At 36.1% G+C, this 16,431-nt stretch overlaps 3 protein-coding genes across 3 annotated transcripts; all 3 read left to right on the top strand.

The window, feature by feature from the left end:
- The first annotated feature begins 1,462 nt into the window (after positions 1–1,462).
- On the top strand, positions 1,463–6,441 carry LOC117618565 (serine carboxypeptidase-like 27). Its single transcript, XM_034348194.1, has 9 exons — positions 1,463–2,686; positions 2,782–2,877; positions 3,050–3,142; positions 3,263–3,348; positions 3,841–4,101; positions 4,842–4,969; positions 5,046–5,141; positions 5,573–5,678; positions 5,969–6,441. The coding sequence occupies exons 1-9, from the start codon at positions 2,326–2,328 to the stop codon at positions 6,107–6,109; spliced, it is 1,368 nt and encodes a 455-aa protein (XP_034204085.1). The 5' UTR covers positions 1,463–2,325; the 3' UTR covers positions 6,110–6,441.
- Positions 6,442–8,170: 1,729 nt separating this feature from the next.
- LOC117619563 (phosphoglycolate phosphatase 1A, chloroplastic-like) lies at positions 8,171–11,212 on the top strand. Its single transcript, XM_034349552.1, has 4 exons — positions 8,171–8,437; positions 9,739–9,838; positions 10,766–10,869; positions 10,963–11,212. The coding sequence occupies exons 2-4, from the start codon at positions 9,750–9,752 to the stop codon at positions 11,067–11,069; spliced, it is 300 nt and encodes a 99-aa protein (XP_034205443.1). The 5' UTR covers positions 8,171–8,437; positions 9,739–9,749; the 3' UTR covers positions 11,070–11,212.
- A 1,147-nt stretch (positions 11,213–12,359) lies between these two features.
- Positions 12,360–14,676, top strand: LOC117618864 (tetraspanin-6). The gene is made up of 3 exons (XM_034348610.1): positions 12,360–12,991; positions 13,695–14,011; positions 14,426–14,676. Exons 1-3 carry the CDS (start codon positions 12,500–12,502, stop codon positions 14,463–14,465), a joined length of 849 nt encoding a protein of 282 aa, XP_034204501.1. The 5' UTR covers positions 12,360–12,499; the 3' UTR covers positions 14,466–14,676.
- The last annotated feature ends 1,755 nt before the right edge of the window (positions 14,677–16,431 follow it).

Genomic DNA, 16,431 nt, shown 5'->3' with positions numbered 1-16,431 from the left:
TGCTAGCAACGTGAATTCTAGCAGACCTCTTTTTAGAATAGATAACTTGCGCCCCAAGTTACTGACTTCTAAAAATCAAACGATTGTGAATTTGGGTGAGGAATATCTCCCAAGTAAGTTCTTTTCTTGCCTTAGACTGGTAAGGACTTTCATAATTTATCTCAGTATATAAAGGAAACGGCTGTTCTGGCCAGAAGTGTTTGATAGAAGTGGACTGTTTTAGGCAGAGCTGCCTTTTGCGAGATAATAAATACACATATTTAACTCTAGACAAGTTAAAGGACTGTCGGAACTTCGTTTTCCGCTTGAATGGAAGACTCTGCTTTAGGCTGGACTGGACATATCTGGATTGGTCCGCACTGCTTTGTGACTTCAAATGCTGGGTTGACCTGCAAATCGATACCAAAGTTGGATTTTGGCAGAGCTTTACGTTTTCTTCACGCTTTGTGAGGCCTTTTGAATAGGCAGAACTGCAGCTCCTCCTGCTTGAAAGGGACAGAAGTGGCTATTCTCGATGGTCTGATGAGCTAAGGATCGTACTACGAGAGTTGTTCTTGAATAAGACTCGTCCTGAGTTCTCTGGGGGCTCCGCGTCTGTGAAAACTCAAACTCTGCTTGTCTTGGCTTTTGCTGAACCAAATTTGTAACGAGGTGTCTCGTTCTAGAAGACTTGTCTTCTAAGTCTGAATTTTGGAATTCAAGTGAGCTCTTGGCTTTTTCTTGGTGTTGTGTTTTTGATTGATGAGTTGATTGTCCTTTTTTTTTCCTTGCCTGCTTCTGTTTTTATAAGACATCCTCTTTTGGAGGTGTTTTCTAATTTTTTAAATGGGCGGCAAAAGATTTTTTTTTTAGAAAAGATCTTTATCAACCGTGGCAGACAAGTTCTCAATAGTCTCCAGTGATCCCTTCCCTAGTTCCCTGGGTGACTGCTTTTTTTTGTTTCAACCAACGCCAACGCTTGTGTGTGCTTTCCATGGCGGTTTGGTTTTCTTCTGTACTTTCTGAATAATTCCTTATTTCCTGTTCTAATTGAGAAGGCATGGCCTGTGAATCCTTTTAAAAGATGGATTATTGTTTTCGGGGCAAAACAAATCTCTGAAAATAGGTGGGCTTCTTGATTTCCTGTCAGCAGTTCCCCGGAGACGTCTCTTCCCATAAAAACTCTAGTTGAAAATGTTGACCCTCTCAATAGCTGAGGTAGCCACGTGGGAGATATATTTGTTTAGTTTCTTGGGTTTGAATCCAAACAAATTCTGTGGGCTGATCTTTTAAAGCCCAAATGTCGGCTTTCCATGCTTTGGGCCTTTTGGGTTTTGGGTATGTGTTTCTTACCACGGGCCTTCTTCTTGGATTTCTCTTGGGTGTGCCAAATTTAGGCCCAAACAGAATCAGAATTCCAACTGACAGCCCATGGCCCATGATTCAGAGGATATGATGAAACTTCCTAAAAGGCAAAAAAAAGGAAAAAAAAAAAAAAAAAAAGAGAGAGAAAATGCTTTGAGACCAAGTCAAGCCGCAGCCAAGCCCACAACCAATTTGATTCCTTCATCCCCGGACTGAGTTTTTCAAGGTGTCGCCAACAGATTACAGGACACTGCAGCTAACAAAATTACTGCCACCCACTCTTATTACTCAACACTTGGCCTGTACAGTGCTGTTGCTTATCTTTTTTATTTGATTATCTGTTTATGAACTTCTTTCACTATTATTAGTCACTAATTGGTTTCCCTTATTTGGCTTAAAATAAGATACTTATAGGAAAGCTCATGTGCTTTTTTGGTTTAGATTCATTTTTTTTAGGTGTTAGCTGCAGACCTCAAGTTTGCAACTTGAAAAATCTAGAGCTAACCCCCATGTGCGCATCCTACCTGTTCGGTCAATTGACTGAGTGAAGCAAATAAATTCCACAGCTTGGAATTTTAAACCAGAAAAAAATTGCATGGCTTGCAGACCATTCATACTCCATTACAACTAATCACAATCATTGGCATTCTGCCTGAGAGGCCAAGTCTTTATAAATGTCAAGCACTCCGTGTCTCTCTCTGTCACTCATATTTTTTTAGTCTCTTTAGGTAATTCATTGCAGACCCAGATATATTTTGGGATCTGGGTTTTATTGTTTAGTGCATTGTAGATAAATTCCTTGGGAACCCATAACTGTGTTGGGATTTGTGCTTCTGGGTTTCATTTGAGTTTGTTGTCATTGATCTATTGTTGCAGTACCTTCACTGAATGCTTTTTAAGTCTCTTTCTGCTTATAGCTTCTGAATCTTATGATTTAGAGTTTTGTTGCTTTGTCTTTGTTATTGCTTGACTGGTTAAGAAATGGGTGACCACTCTCCATTTGCATTTCTTTGCATTTTGCTCCTTTTCTTTGGAGCTTGTTTTGCTTCTATTCAAGATCAAGTGAGGGATAGAATCACAAATTTGCCAGGACAGCCAAATGTGGGGTTTGCGCAGTACTCTGGTTATGTGACGGTGAATAAGAAAGCTGGTAGAGCATTGTTTTACTGGTTGATTGAATCGCCAAAAAACCGTGGACCTGAGTCTAGACCGCTGGTGTTGTGGCTCAATGGTGGTCCAGGTTGTTCTTCTGTTGCTTATGGAGCAGCTGAAGAGATTGGACCTTTTCGCATTAGACCTGATGGGAAGACCCTTTACTTGAATCCCTATACTTGGAACAATTGTATGTTCCTTTGGTGCATATTCTCTTAATTGGTTACAAAATTTTCATCTTTTTTATTTTATCTAATTCTGATTGATTTTCAAATATTTGGGCAGTGGCAAATTTGCTGTTCCTTGAATCTCCAGCTGGTGTTGGTTTTTCATACTCGAATACGACCACAGATTTGTACACAACCGGAGACCAGAGAACAGGTTGTTGTTCACTTTAGTTTTGTAGCTTTATTGAATTTATAGTTTTCTCAGTTTGTAGGGGCTAGCATTTGGAAGATTCATGGGTTGTGTGAATACTGTTTCTCTGTTTACAAATTAGTTTATTTTGACATTGCTGAATATTTTTGATATCTGGGGTGTCTTGTGTATGTAGCTGAAGATGCATATGCATTTCTAGTCAATTGGTTTGAAAGGTTCCCACAGTACAAGCACCGAGATTTCTACATTGCTGGAGAAAGTTATGCAGGTGTGAATTACTTCCTCAACCTACTTTCCCCCTTTTCCTCTTCCAATTTCATCTTTACTATGGTTTCCCTGCACATTTGATACAATGATAATGAGTTCATTTTCAAAATTTCACTTTCAGGTCACTATGTTCCTCAGTTGTCTCATTTGGTTTATGAGAGAAACAAGGGAATTCAGAATCCAGTTATAAATTTTAAGGGATTTTTGGTAAGAATGTAGGATTATCTTGAATTGCAACTAAGTGCAAACTTTAGTTTCTGCCTCTTTCCTAAAGGGTTGCTTGGTATGACGTAAAAGATTTTATTTATTGTTCGAAGAATTACCAATATCAAATGATATTTTACTTTTTCCACGATTGAAATATTGTTTGATTTTTTTAGTACTTTTGAGGTAATTGTCTACCAACCTGTTGAACTGAGCAACTTATGTTGTTTTGAAATAAGCTGAAGTTAAGCTATAGATAGACTGTTTTATTCCATTTTTTCAGGATGCCATAAAATGAAATAAATTATTTTAATTGCTAACAAGGAGATCCTTAAAATTAAGTACATTCAATCATGATTTTGAGAACTAATTTAAATGAAACACACAGTTGTAGTTTTCCATATATTTTATGAGAACTTATAACATGTGAAATGTCTGGCAACTGACCTATTTACATGGGTGTATTTATCTTGTTGATTTATTTCTTTCTCCCAGGTGGGAAATGCTGTGACTGATGATTACCATGATTATGTTGGCGCATTTCAATACTGGTGGACCCATGGTTTAATTTCTGATTCTACCTATCGGATGCTACGAGCAACCTGTGACTTTGGATCCGCTCAGCATCCATCAGTGGAATGTATCAGAGCCCTTAAAATAGCAGAAATGGAGCAGGGAAACATTGATCCATACAGCATTTTTACCCGTCCTTGCAATAGCACCGAGTCACTAAAGCACAACTTGAGGGGTCATTATGTAAGTTCTACTGAACATTTCTTTTCCTCACTAGTCATCATTCTCTACTTATTTGTTAACTTGTAAGGTGCCGCCTGCATGTATATGTTTCTCTCTGTTTGCCTTTCCTCGTGTGGGATGGGACTGCACTTGAGGAAAGGTGTTAGCTTCACATACATTGTTAACCCATTCTCCAGGGTACTGTGGTTGTCTAACAGACCTAGGAGTTAAAAAAAGTAATAAAGGAACAGGTAATTTTTAGTTGCTTATAGGTTTTAGTCAGTTGTCACTGTTTTGGTGATTTCCCCATGCAGTTAGTGTACCAGGGATTACTTGGCTTTTTAATAACTAATTGATATAATTAACCTTTGAACTCAATTCACCCTTATATTAGATATAAAAATACTTCATATACTTGTTTGATATATGAAATTCTTCTGAACAATTCCTATTGAGAACATATGTATCTCATTGCATTGCTTTTCCAGACGCAAAGTTATATTTTGTTTTGTTTTTTAAGTTCCCTGCACTTAAAGTTTCAAACTATGATTTGCAATATCTTTATATGTTGTGAAGATGAAAATTTTTGATTCTGAATTTTGTCACTGGTGGTACAAGTAGTTAAAATTTTCTTGCTTATATTTCATTACTACATTAGCATCAATGTGTTCCTCAGAGTCTAGAATTTGCTTAATTGCATATTTTCTTTAAAAATCATTTGAAAGGTCTGTGTTATTTAATCTTACGCTGTTTAAACTCAGCCATGGATGTCCAGAGCATATGATCCCTGCACTGAGAGGTATTCTGAAGTGTACTTCAACCATCCAGAAGTTCAAAGGGCATTCCATGCCAATGTAACTGGAATTTCTTATCCATGGCAAACATGCAGGTAGGTATTTTGTTTTCAATATTTAACTTCTTGCATGTCTTGCAATAGAGTTCTTAGATAAAGTGTTTTTCTGCAGTGATATAGTTGGAACCTACTGGGCAGATTCTCCACTGTCTATGCTTCCTATTTATCGAGAGCTCATTGCTGCTGGTCTTAGGATATGGGTATACAGGTAGACTCACCATACTGCAACTCTTTTTCCCTCAGGTCCCGGAATTTCGAGGATTCTGGTTCCCTGGATTTCTGTAATTCAAGTGACATATGTTTTGTTTTTTGTTCGGGAACTTGATGTTATAAATTAGCACTACTAGCAGCAGTAATGGTAATGGTGGCGGTAAATTGAATGTACATTGTTCATAGAAGCAATCCTGTTTTATATTTCCATTAAGTATTTACTTGCGCAAAGATCACTAAAGGTTTTTATTGTACTGTACTTCATGTTGAAGAGTTTGTAGCGTGTGAGTACTAAAAAATGAACAAGATGTTACTGTTTGTTGTATAATTTCGTGAATATACTTATGGACGTACTCTTTGGAACTGTACTTCTGTTTTTCAATTTTGCTTCCTGTAGCTGACATGGCTATTGATGAACTCTTTCTCCAGTGGAGACACTGATGCAGTGGTTCCTGTGACTGCAACTCGCTACTCCATAGATGCCCTGAAGCTACCAACAATTACCAACTGGTCCCCGTGGTATGACAATGGCAAGGTTAGTTCCATGGAAGAGATGTTCTTCACAACCATTAACTCGAATTGCAATTTTATGTTTTCCTATTGTAACTTCAGTCCATATTTACACGGCTTGTTTCTCTTCTTACAATGGGTAGCCTTTTACATTCCTTCTTTACTCTTCTTTGGGCCATAGACTTTATGTGCTTATGACAACCATATCCGTGATTAACTGTATGTAGACTTTTTCTACCGTATCCTTTTGTTATATCTGCAGTAAACTATATAATCTTTCATCTCCTGAAACGCTCTCATTCCTTTGTCATATAGGTTGGTGGCTGGAACCAAATATACAAGGGGCTGACGTTTGTGACCGTGACCGGAGCTGGGCATGAGGTTCCGCTCCATCGACCTCGCCAGGCTTTTATTGTTTTCAGATCATTTTTGGAAGGCAAGCCCATGGCAAGTTAGATTCATTCCATCTTATTCACACTCTTGATGAATAAGCACAAACATATGGGATTTGCGCAATTGTTCATACACAGAAGCTGGGAAAAGCAAAATAAGACAAGCATTCCTCTCGAGTGCCCCCTCCATTCTTGCCCCCCAAGCAGTGCCATTTTATAGTTCTATTTATTTAGCTGTTGCTCTCTGGAAATACCATCCATGAGAAGAAAAATTACAGAATAGTTAGAGTAAAAAATTGGAATTCTTCTATACATATCTATGTGGATTCTTTATTGAAGAAATATATTCTTTATTATTGGTATTTGATTTATGATAAGGGTCTTATTATTTATATATTTATTTAATTTGCAAAAAGAAAATGATGATAAAGAATGTGCCGTTTAAAGCAATGGCCAAAGTATACAGCGGATTAGATGCTTGAGTTGCGTTGTTATCTTCCGTTCCAAGAAACAAACAATGTGTCGTTCTTCTTCCGGGCAGCGCCGAATAATGAATAATATTTTGGAGGGTTTAAGATGAGTTAAATCCGCATTGGCCACTTGCTTGCTGGTTGCTTATATCAATGCAACTTGTTACACACAAGTCAAAAGAGAGATACGCTAAGAATTCTATTCGTCTCTCAAAACCTAGATTTGTTTATTTTAATGAAGAAGGATCATGTTCAAGCTGCCAGTTTGTCCCCCTTGCAATTCAGTCTATCAGTTGAAAATATATATACCTGCATTGCAATAGAAGCATATTTGAATTTTAATATTATGAATTCAGAACTTGATTCTTTAATCTCGAGAGACGAATATTAAGACGGGGATTGTTATTGTTAAGAACCAGAACTTTGAAAGCTAAAGAGTGCGAAAGTCTGAGTGAATGTTCCATTATTCATTGACTCCAAAGACTGGCATAAATAGCCGTACAGGGAACAAGTAATCAGAAAAATAAGCAACAAAATATCTCACGTCTAACAACCCTAGACTATTGGAATTCTCCTAAACATCAGGTCAAACACTAACCATGTTTCCTGGTAAATAGGGATTATTAGCAGAAGCAAATTAACTAAATAAATCAAATAACAATAATGGATAAATATCCAACAGTTATTTAGATCATATTGCCACAATTCACTATATATTTTTCTTTATTTTTCCACGGACTGTACTTGTGCTCAAATTCAGGCGAATATGCAAACATTGTACTGTTTAAAGTATTGAATGGAAGGTAACTATACCAAGTGCCAACACCACATAAACATTATGGTCCTATTACATATGGAGTGCATTTGTTACATGTATTGCATTTGGTCTTCTCTGGTGGCAGTCAATGTTTATGTGATGGAAGGTATGGGAAATCCTGGATGTCTTTTCATTGCAACAAATCCTGATGCTGTCTCTCATATTTACAGATGCTCAGGCATGGCCAGGTTCATTTCTCTCCTCTCTTGTTGGAAGTTGTGTTTTAATTAGATTATTTTCAACTGCGTTAAGCTGCAAAACATGTAAAGATTTTCCTATTTGTACAAAAGTCAAAAGTCATTTGTTAGGGGCAGCGATTTAACCACTCCTATTTGTACACTTTGCACTCACATTTATACATGCTCTCATCTCCTTGTTTCTGTTCAATATATCAAAGCATAAAATAAGGGAGAGGAGATAGGACTGTGAAAACGGCCACTTTTTTATTCGAACTTGTGTTGGAATTGGTGGAGTTGCCAGAGGGAGGAATTGTCGTTGGTGTGGTGAGGTGAACATGTCGTTCGGGAGAGAGCGAAGAGAGAAGTGAATAGGCGAGAGGGGGAAAGAGACCTGGGGCTACTGTTTAAAGAGTATAGCCGACCGGCTGTACCGTTTAAAAACAAAAAAATAGTATGGCCGCGCGGCTATACTATTTAAAAACAAAAATGTAATCGAATGGTTAAATAGTATAGCCGGGCGGATATAATATTTTTTTAAAAATAGTATAGCCGGATGGCCATACTTTTTAAATAGAGTAAATTACCAATTTCACCCTCCCTCCTTCTCTAGTTTACATACTTCCCGCTCTCTCTGTCTCTCTCTTCCAGTCGACCCCAACCCCAGCCCTCTTTTGTTCAATGCAATTAGGATTGATTCCCAATTAGGGTTTTGATCCTCTTCATCAGAAAACCCACGAAATGTAATCAGACGAAGACTTCGACATGCTCGACGCTAATGATGACGACGACAATGACGAGGATTTCTATAGTGGCGGCGACGACGACGCAGCCGCAGCTATGGATAGCGACGAATCTGGAGTTGCGGATTATGAGTTCATCGACAACGACTCCGACGATCCAATGATGTCGCCTCACATCGATATCAGGTGGCTTTATGCTAATTTTATTTTTAATGATGACAGCCTTTATTTTTTTATTCTAGTTTCTATAAAATGATTTTGGTTATCTGAATTTTCTTCATTCTGATTCTGGTTTGTGAAAGTCGAGCCTTTTTAGATGTGAAATGTTAATTTCGCTTAGTTTTGATTTTGGTTTGATCACAAATTTTCTTCCTTTTTCCCCGTGTTGCGGTAATGTTAATGCTGCTGATTTTGATCTTAGTTTAGGTTTTATTGATTTTTCAGAAATGTGAATTTAGTTTGTGTATTGTGCTAATGTTTATCGCGTTTAATCTTGATATTTGGTTTAGTTGAGGGTATAAAAAATATGAGCCTTTGCTTATATCATGGTAATGTTAATTCTGCTATAATTATTTTGTTGGGATAATGTTAATCGTTCTTGATTTTGACATTTGGGTTAATTTGGCTAGTGTAACCAAGGAAGGATTTGCCTAGGTGCTGGTATTCTTAACAAAAAAGTAATTTACATGGGTTTGGTTTAATTATTATATCTGATTGGTTTTTACTTATTGTCTCTTGATTTGTTAAAAGTTAGAGTCTTTTGTTGGTTGATAATGTCAATTCTGTTTAGAAGCAATTTGATATTTATATAATTGGTAGCTGGACATGGTTGAATTAATTGGTTTTTGTCACCGTTGTGACTCCTTTTAAAGGTTGTTCACTGTTCGGTTGAACCCATCGATTTGGTAGCCTGTCTCTTGAAGCACTTCGCTCTGGAAAATTAGATATTGAAAATCTGAGCCAAATTTCATTATCTGACGACTTCGACTTCTTGTTAAGTCTAAAGACGAGAAAAGTCTGTCAGTTATAGATACATACTGTAAAGATTTTTCTAATTGGAATTTGTTTAAAATTCAAAAGTCATTTGTTAGGTGCAGTGATTTTCACACTCCTATTTGTACACTTTGCACTCACATTTATATATGCTTTCATGTCCTTGTTTCTGTTCAATATATCAAAGCATAATATGAGGAGAGGAGATAGGCTGTGAAAATGGCCACCTTTTATTCGATCTTATAAAAAAGAACTTATTAGAATTTATCGAACTCGTTAATGTTCAGATACTGAATCAGATTATCTATGCATTTACTGATGCATGGTTTAGTGGTTGCAAATGACTTGATTATATGAGACCTAAACTTCTAAAGTCGACTGGGAAATTTTGAATTTCTGGACCTGAAAATACCTAGCCAAAAAGGTTGTTAACGAATTGATGAAGCTACGATAATTTTCTCTCAATAGCTACTATAATTTATACTCAAATTCAGGTGGTGGTTCTATGGTTGGCGCTATCCGTGGATCTACTCAATGTGAGCCGCTGGTTGTGGGAAAACCCTCAACATTTATGATGGACTACTTAGCAAACGAGTTAGTCAAATTCTTTATTTATTGTTCTTCATTGTTTTATCTATTCTTAAGTAACATGAGTGCTGTTATCTTGAGCAAAGACCATATTCTGATAAGAGTTTTTATGTTATATAACACCAAGGCATTCTCTTAAGGTGGATATCATATAGCATGATACATATAATGCGCTTTAAATATGCTTTATAAGAGATATATAACCTTTGTGTACCAAATATTATACATACCACAATATCTATAATCCGAGATGCATTATAAGAGATATAAATGGGTATTGCATTGTAAGACATAAAATACGCCTACTTATGCTGATGAAGCAAGACAGCGATTGATTTGCTTTGTAAGCACAAGACTACTTGTGATAACGAAACCATTGAAGTGCTAACAAATTGTAGTGTTAGTCCATCAAAGACTTGCAAAAATGAAATTAAACTGTGCACAGAGTACACAAGTGTGTGTGCCTGCGCATTTACTCTGAGAGAGAGAGAGAGAGATCAATGGCCTATCTTACATTATTTTCTTTTATCTTACTGTAGATTAATTCTTTAGTTGTTGAAGTTAAATTGCTATATGTGGTTTTCTGACTAACATTAGAGGAGTTTCATCATTGACTCATCTTTTTAATCACTCACTATGATTAGCAACCATCTAGATTATGTGCCCTGTCTTAAAAGTTAAAAGACACTCAAAGGCTAAAAGACATGACTTTGACCAATGAGGTAAACATCAATGATTTTGTAAATACAAGAATGCAATTATTGTAACAGAATGTACAATTTTCGTGATGTAATTTTGCATTCTAATTAGTAGCTGACATGTACTAAGTCGCAGAACACTTGACATCTTAAAGAAGTGAACTTGAATGGATCTGATGAAAACATTTGGTCATATAATTGCTGATATTAGTAAGTTGAATTTAATTAATGACAGATTTGGCATCCTGACGTCACAGATTTGCATGATTGGGGACAGATTAGATACTGATATTCTGTTTGGACAAAATGGTGGTTGCAAAACTCTTCTTGTTCTCTCAGGTAACTAAACTAAAGTCTGCATTTTTGGCCAAGTTTTCTTGAGTTTGTGATGTATTTGAGCTAATTAAGTTGCTTTTCCTTTCTGTCGACTAGGTGTCATCACTTTATCAGGGCTTCAGAGTCCTAACAACTCCATACAACCAGATTTTTACACGAACAAGATTTCAGACTTTTTGTTTCTCAAGGCTGCAACTGTATGATTATTATGTTACCCCTAAAATCAATCTTGGGCACATATGTCATTATTTGTCTCTGCCAGTCATAACTTTGATATTATTAATGTCCATGTAATTTTTTTATGTATATTTTACTGGATGTAGGTTTCTGAAACAAAAAGAAACAGCTTGAGATCTCTATGCAATTGTTAAACTGGTTGCTAATACATTCCTGCATCTTCTTCTTGGCAACCAAACCAGCACATAGCTGCAGCCATCCGTGTCTCTGAATTTCTATTTTTGCTTCTCTTTCTTCTGTGTGATTGGCTATTACGCTTGGACAGCTAGTAGCTAAGCAGGCGTGTTGTTCATTTCATGTCCCAAAAGTCTGTTGGTCTAACCCTAGGCTAGTGGAGCCTGTTATTTGTCTAAGTTGTGAAAATTGAAAATAATATTTAATTATAATATTACTGAGTATCAAGATGGGAGCTTCAGTATTAAGCCCAATATAGAGATCCAAACTATAACAAAACTCAATATTACTAAAGGATTAGAAACTTAGCGGGAGGCTATAATGAGGAGTTTCAAGTGAGAAGGCTATTTGTGGAGGTCAATCTTACCATCAATAAATGTAAAGAAATCATGGAACTTAAACATTTTAAATGCTTTGATGGTGGGATTGGCCTCATCAAATAGTTTCCTCACTTTAAGCTCCTGCTCTAGCCGTAGAAACTTAATGGCAAAGTACATGTATTATTATTATTATACTATTGACGTACCAAATATAATTAAGGATTAGAAACTTAATCGGAAACTTTTCCATTAAGAAAACTGGTGTCTAGTGGAGCCGTAAAGAGAATCAAACAAAGACACTGAATAACTACAAGTCTAATTTATATTGGCTGAGACTGAGAGGATAAGAAGGATTGCTAGGCAAACCCTCCATTCTCTAATATTCTAATATTCTAGCGTTCTAATATTCTATTCCCTCCCGCCAAAAAGATAGCCTAATATCTCCTGCTGCTGTTGATCGATGTGATCACCATGCTTCAAAAAGAAGCTCAAATGGGGTCCATTCATTCACCACAAAAGCAAAAGCAACTCACTTCTTCTCTGAACAACATTCTTGCAATTACCCAAATTGCCTATCTAGCCACTATGTTCTTTTCTTGCCTTGAACAATGCATAACGAATCAAATTCAATCCAAGGGCATTTTGGTCATTCGACCACTCAAAGTGTCAATAATTTAGTAATTATCATGCACATACAGTACTTCAATTAATAAAGTTTATGAATGAATATCTTAATGTATGGAAAGCAAATAGAGAAACAAAAAAAAGGGGAGATAAGCATTTTGAATTCTTGAAGCTTTCAGCAGCACCAAACACAGAGTAAAGCATTGCCACCCATATAAAGAGAGAAATTAGGAGTTAAAAAACACAAGTAGAAAACAACACAGAAAGAAGAGAGAGAGATGTATAGGTTCAGCAACACAGTGATAGGGTTCTTGAACCTCTTCACTCTCTTAGCATCAATACCCATAATTGGAGGAGGTCTATGGATGGCAAGGAGCAGCACCACATGTGAAACCTTCCTCCAAACCCCACTTCTGGTGGTGGGTTTTGTTGTGCTCATCATATCTCTAGCAGGCTTCATTGGTGCTTGCTTCAATGTGGCTTGGGCACTTTGGGTGTACTTAGTGGTTATGTTGCTCCTAATTGCAACCCTAATGGGTTTAACTGTGTTTGGGTTTGTGGTCACAAGTCAAGGTGGTGGAGTGGATGTGCCTAGTAGGGTTTATAAGGAGTACCATCTTGAAGATTACTCACCATGGTTGAAGAATAGGATTAAGGATCCTAATTATTGGACTAAGATTAGGAGTTGCATACTGGGGTCTAAGACATGTGCTAAACTTGTTGCTTGGACACCTCTTGATTATCTTGAGAGAGACATGTCTCCCATACAGGTAATTAGTATACATATGTGTTCTTTTTGCTTGGTAATTTACAATTCATTTCTCGCTATATATTCAAGTTCTTTTGGGTCTTGTATTATATGTGATTGTAAGCCTCTACCTACCTATATTGTTTTTCTGCTTATATATTTTCCTAAACATCCTCAAGAAATCAATAGAATTGCAAATATGATAATAGAAACTCCCTTCTTACAACTTTTCTCCTTTTTTTTTCCATGCTTAAAAAAAGAAAGTAGTTGAAACATATATTAGAAAAGGATACATGATAATAAAAAAATAATTTTGCTTGTGTTTGTTTTCTTAAAATTTCGATCGATTCATTCACGTTTCTTAATTAGGTTGATGTATTGTAATTTATAATTAGATAGAAGCATAATATGATAAGGAAAATACTTAAAATCCCAACTTTTTCTCTAAAACTTTCTTTCTTTTATTCAACTAAGTTTTCTCTCCTACCATCGAAGTTCTCTCCTCATGTATGAACCATAGAATTCTTCCCATTGTATGTATTTCAAGACGGCTTTTCCCAGCAAAAGTAAAAAATAAATATAGAAAGAGCTTTTCTTTGGATGATAAAGTAGAGAGAGATATATATATGTATAAAGTTCATGTCGAGTGTAAAGACTTATTAGCTCATTCTAAAGCTTGTAATAATTTAATGATTTTGGGGTGCATATATGTATGTTATATGCAGTCTGGTTGTTGTAAGCCACCAACATCATGCAATTACAACATGGCAACCACAGTGAGTCAAGACCCGGACTGCTACCGGTGGAACAATGCGCCCAATTTGTTATGCTACGAGTGCGATTCATGCAAAGCTGGAGTGCTTGAAGACATCAAAAGAGACTGGCACAAGCTCTCTGTCCTCAACATCGTCATGCTTATGGTCCTCATTGGAATCTATTCAATTGGGTGCTGTGCTTTCCGGAACACCCAAAGAGCTGAAACGGACCACCCGTATGGTCAGAACCGGATGTCCAAAGTTCGACCCAGATGGGATTACTATTGGTGAGTTACGTGTTGATCAATAAAATATTATCTTGTCAGATTGTGAATATAAGTTGTTGATCACATTTATTTTGGTTTTAGAGTTGTAGTATACTCCTTCACCTAACTTATATGCTTTTGATTTTGAAAATTATAAACAAAGAATGTGAAAAATTATGTAACAAGTCCAAAAGAGCCTTTAGTTGGCCAATAAAAAAAAAGTAAGATAAATTAACCATCAAAGTTAGGCTGAAAAAAGTGAGTGGTAATTCTGAAACCTGGTAAGAGTTTGGTCTAAAGTGTTCGTCAAGACAGCTTTAGATTAAAGCTTTCAATCTCTCTCCCTTTCATTAATGCTTTTTTTCTTAGGTCATAAATCTCTCTCTCTCACATTGCTTAATGCTAAGCCATGCTTTTTTGGTTACTTTTTTGCAGGTGGAGATGGTGGCATCACAGAAAAGAACAGCTTTATTAGTTGAAGAAACTCTATCTTCTTTCTGTTACTGTGAATCTTGTTCTTAGGTGTGCTCTAAAGATGGGACAATTAAGTTGTTTTTTCAATGTATGGGAATTGGAGGTCTCAAATCCTCTTTTTGGATAGACTTTTTATTTTCATTTTTATAAATGTAGTTGTGTTTTTTCTGTACAAAGATGGATTTACTTTTATTTCAAAGATCATACCACTAGCTTTTTCTTTTTTCTACTTTTCTGCCATGTATGGACTTACACAACTTAATCTATATACTTATAAACAGACATAACCAAATCTACATAAAAACAATGATCAATGTAAGATTCCTCTACCTTTGCACATATATAATATATCAAAGACTGAAAATTGGGTGACCTTAAATTGGGTCAGCCTCAAAAACCAGATATGTATGTGTGCAGCCAAATTTCAGACTACACATTCATATATATGTATATATAGCAGATATGCAATTCTTAATTTAAATGATGAAATCTTGGTACATTTTATCTATGAGAGAAAATGACAGTTTTATTAGCTTGAGATGGGTGCTCTAAAGAGATGGGACAAACTCAGTTGTATATATAATGTTCTTGCTTTTGGAAATCTCATGGCTTCATTTGCTGCTTTCTCTGTACAGAAATGGATGATGCTATTACCACCATACCTGCCTTTTGACTGGTGTAGTTTTTAATACAGAAAGCAATAAAAGCAGAATGAAGTACATATATATATATATATGCAACTTGCTCATAGAGCATAAGTTTTAATATGAACAGAAATCTAGAAGAAAAAGGGCCATGGGTTTGGTCAGACAAAGTAAACCGAATATGATTATGCAATGTTAATTAGGTTAACGAGTCTCGCCTTTCTATAAGGAATATATTTTTTGATAAGACCATTATATTGTTGGTTTTGTGATGGAATATGAGGTGCTGGAAATATGAGTTGCTTCAGCAGAGCTCTTTGTATTCTGATTCACTTAATTTGTGTTTACAATGATAAGTTCAAAGGCTTTTTAAAAGAGAACAAATATTCTAGAGAATACTTCCTAGAGAACCTTAAAGACATTGCATAGGAACTCTACCAAATTAATTAAGGATAGCTACAGCTGCTGCAATAAATAGAGATATTCTAGAGAATGAAGGAAGTGCATTAATTCCGACATATATGATATGGAATATAAGAAACTTTGTATGATAAATTTAGGTTAACGAGTCTGACCATTATATGCAGATTGTTAGGACCAATTTTTGGTATATTGGCAATTTCCTGTTACAAAAACATAGAGTAGGTCTTTGAGTGTAACCTACATTTTTCAAGTGACATTCTACCATCCCGGATCAGTGTGGCTCAGAGACAATGCCAATGTATGTTTTGCATCCATGCATTCATATTTGCATATTTGGTTGATCATCAAAAGTGGCTGTCAGATGTACAAGACTGATATGTGATTTCAGTCTTACATAATCCAGTGCCAGACATAAGTGAGTTTTTTAACAATGGTTTTATATTCTTTAGTTTGGTGCTTATTTAAGCAAAAGGGTTCTTTTGTCTTTACAATGAGGTTTTTAATTAAGTGGCTTTATTTGTTTTAAAGAAATAATTTATTTGTTAAAAAGCCCATTTTTGCTAAAAGCCTTTTTTGGTCTCTGACCCAGTTTTAAGCGTGTATTACAAGAAAGGAACTTAGCCGTTTTGTTTTGTGTGTCTACAACGTTGAAAAGAAAAAGAACAACAAGATATTTGCAGAGAGATTTTTGAGAGTTTATATTGAAAACTCATGTGGCTATTCCTTTTTAGCGTCCATGAGTGATTAAATCATCATCTTTTCTTATATGTGTGAGTTCATGAGCATTATGCATGTTGGTGATAAGCAATCGTGCCTTGAGGTGTGAGCAGTCGAGACCAGAGTTGTGCCATCTCTTGTTGACGAAGGAAGACAAGATCGCTGGTTGGGTTGAGTAGCAAA

This window comes from Prunus dulcis, chromosome 2, assembly GCF_902201215.1.
Source record: "Prunus dulcis chromosome 2, ALMONDv2, whole genome shotgun sequence".
NCBI classification, from domain to species: Eukaryota; Viridiplantae; Streptophyta; class Magnoliopsida; order Rosales; family Rosaceae; genus Prunus; species Prunus dulcis.
Note: the sequence above shows the minus strand (reverse complement) of the source record. Positions and strands in the feature narration are given on the sequence as shown.

Excerpts from the sequence above, each read along its gene's own strand:
- LOC117618565 (XM_034348194.1), top strand. The coding sequence starts at position 2,326 with ATGGGTGACCACTCTCCATTTGCATTTCTTTGCATTTTGCTCCTTTTC. Across the intron at positions 3,349-3,840 it reads TAAATTTTAAGGGATTTTTG|GTGGGAAATGCTGTGACTGA; the intron begins GTAAGAATGTAG and ends TCTTTCTCCCAG. Across the intron at positions 4,970-5,045 it reads TATCCATGGCAAACATGCAG|TGATATAGTTGGAACCTACT; the intron begins GTAGGTATTTTG and ends GTTTTTCTGCAG.
- LOC117619563 (XM_034349552.1), top strand. The coding sequence starts at position 9,750 with ATGGTTGGCGCTATCCGTGGATCTACTCAATGTGAGCCGCTGGTTGTG. Across the intron at positions 9,839-10,765 it reads ATGGACTACTTAGCAAACGA|ATTTGGCATCCTGACGTCAC; the intron begins GTTAGTCAAATT and ends AATTAATGACAG. Across the intron at positions 10,870-10,962 it reads AACTCTTCTTGTTCTCTCAG|GTGTCATCACTTTATCAGGG; the intron begins GTAACTAAACTA and ends TCTGTCGACTAG.
- LOC117618864 (XM_034348610.1), top strand. The coding sequence starts at position 12,500 with ATGTATAGGTTCAGCAACACAGTGATAGGGTTCTTGAACCTCTTCACT. Across the intron at positions 12,992-13,694 it reads GAGACATGTCTCCCATACAG|TCTGGTTGTTGTAAGCCACC; the intron begins GTAATTAGTATA and ends TGTTATATGCAG. Across the intron at positions 14,012-14,425 it reads CCCAGATGGGATTACTATTG|GTGGAGATGGTGGCATCACA; the intron begins GTGAGTTACGTG and ends ACTTTTTTGCAG.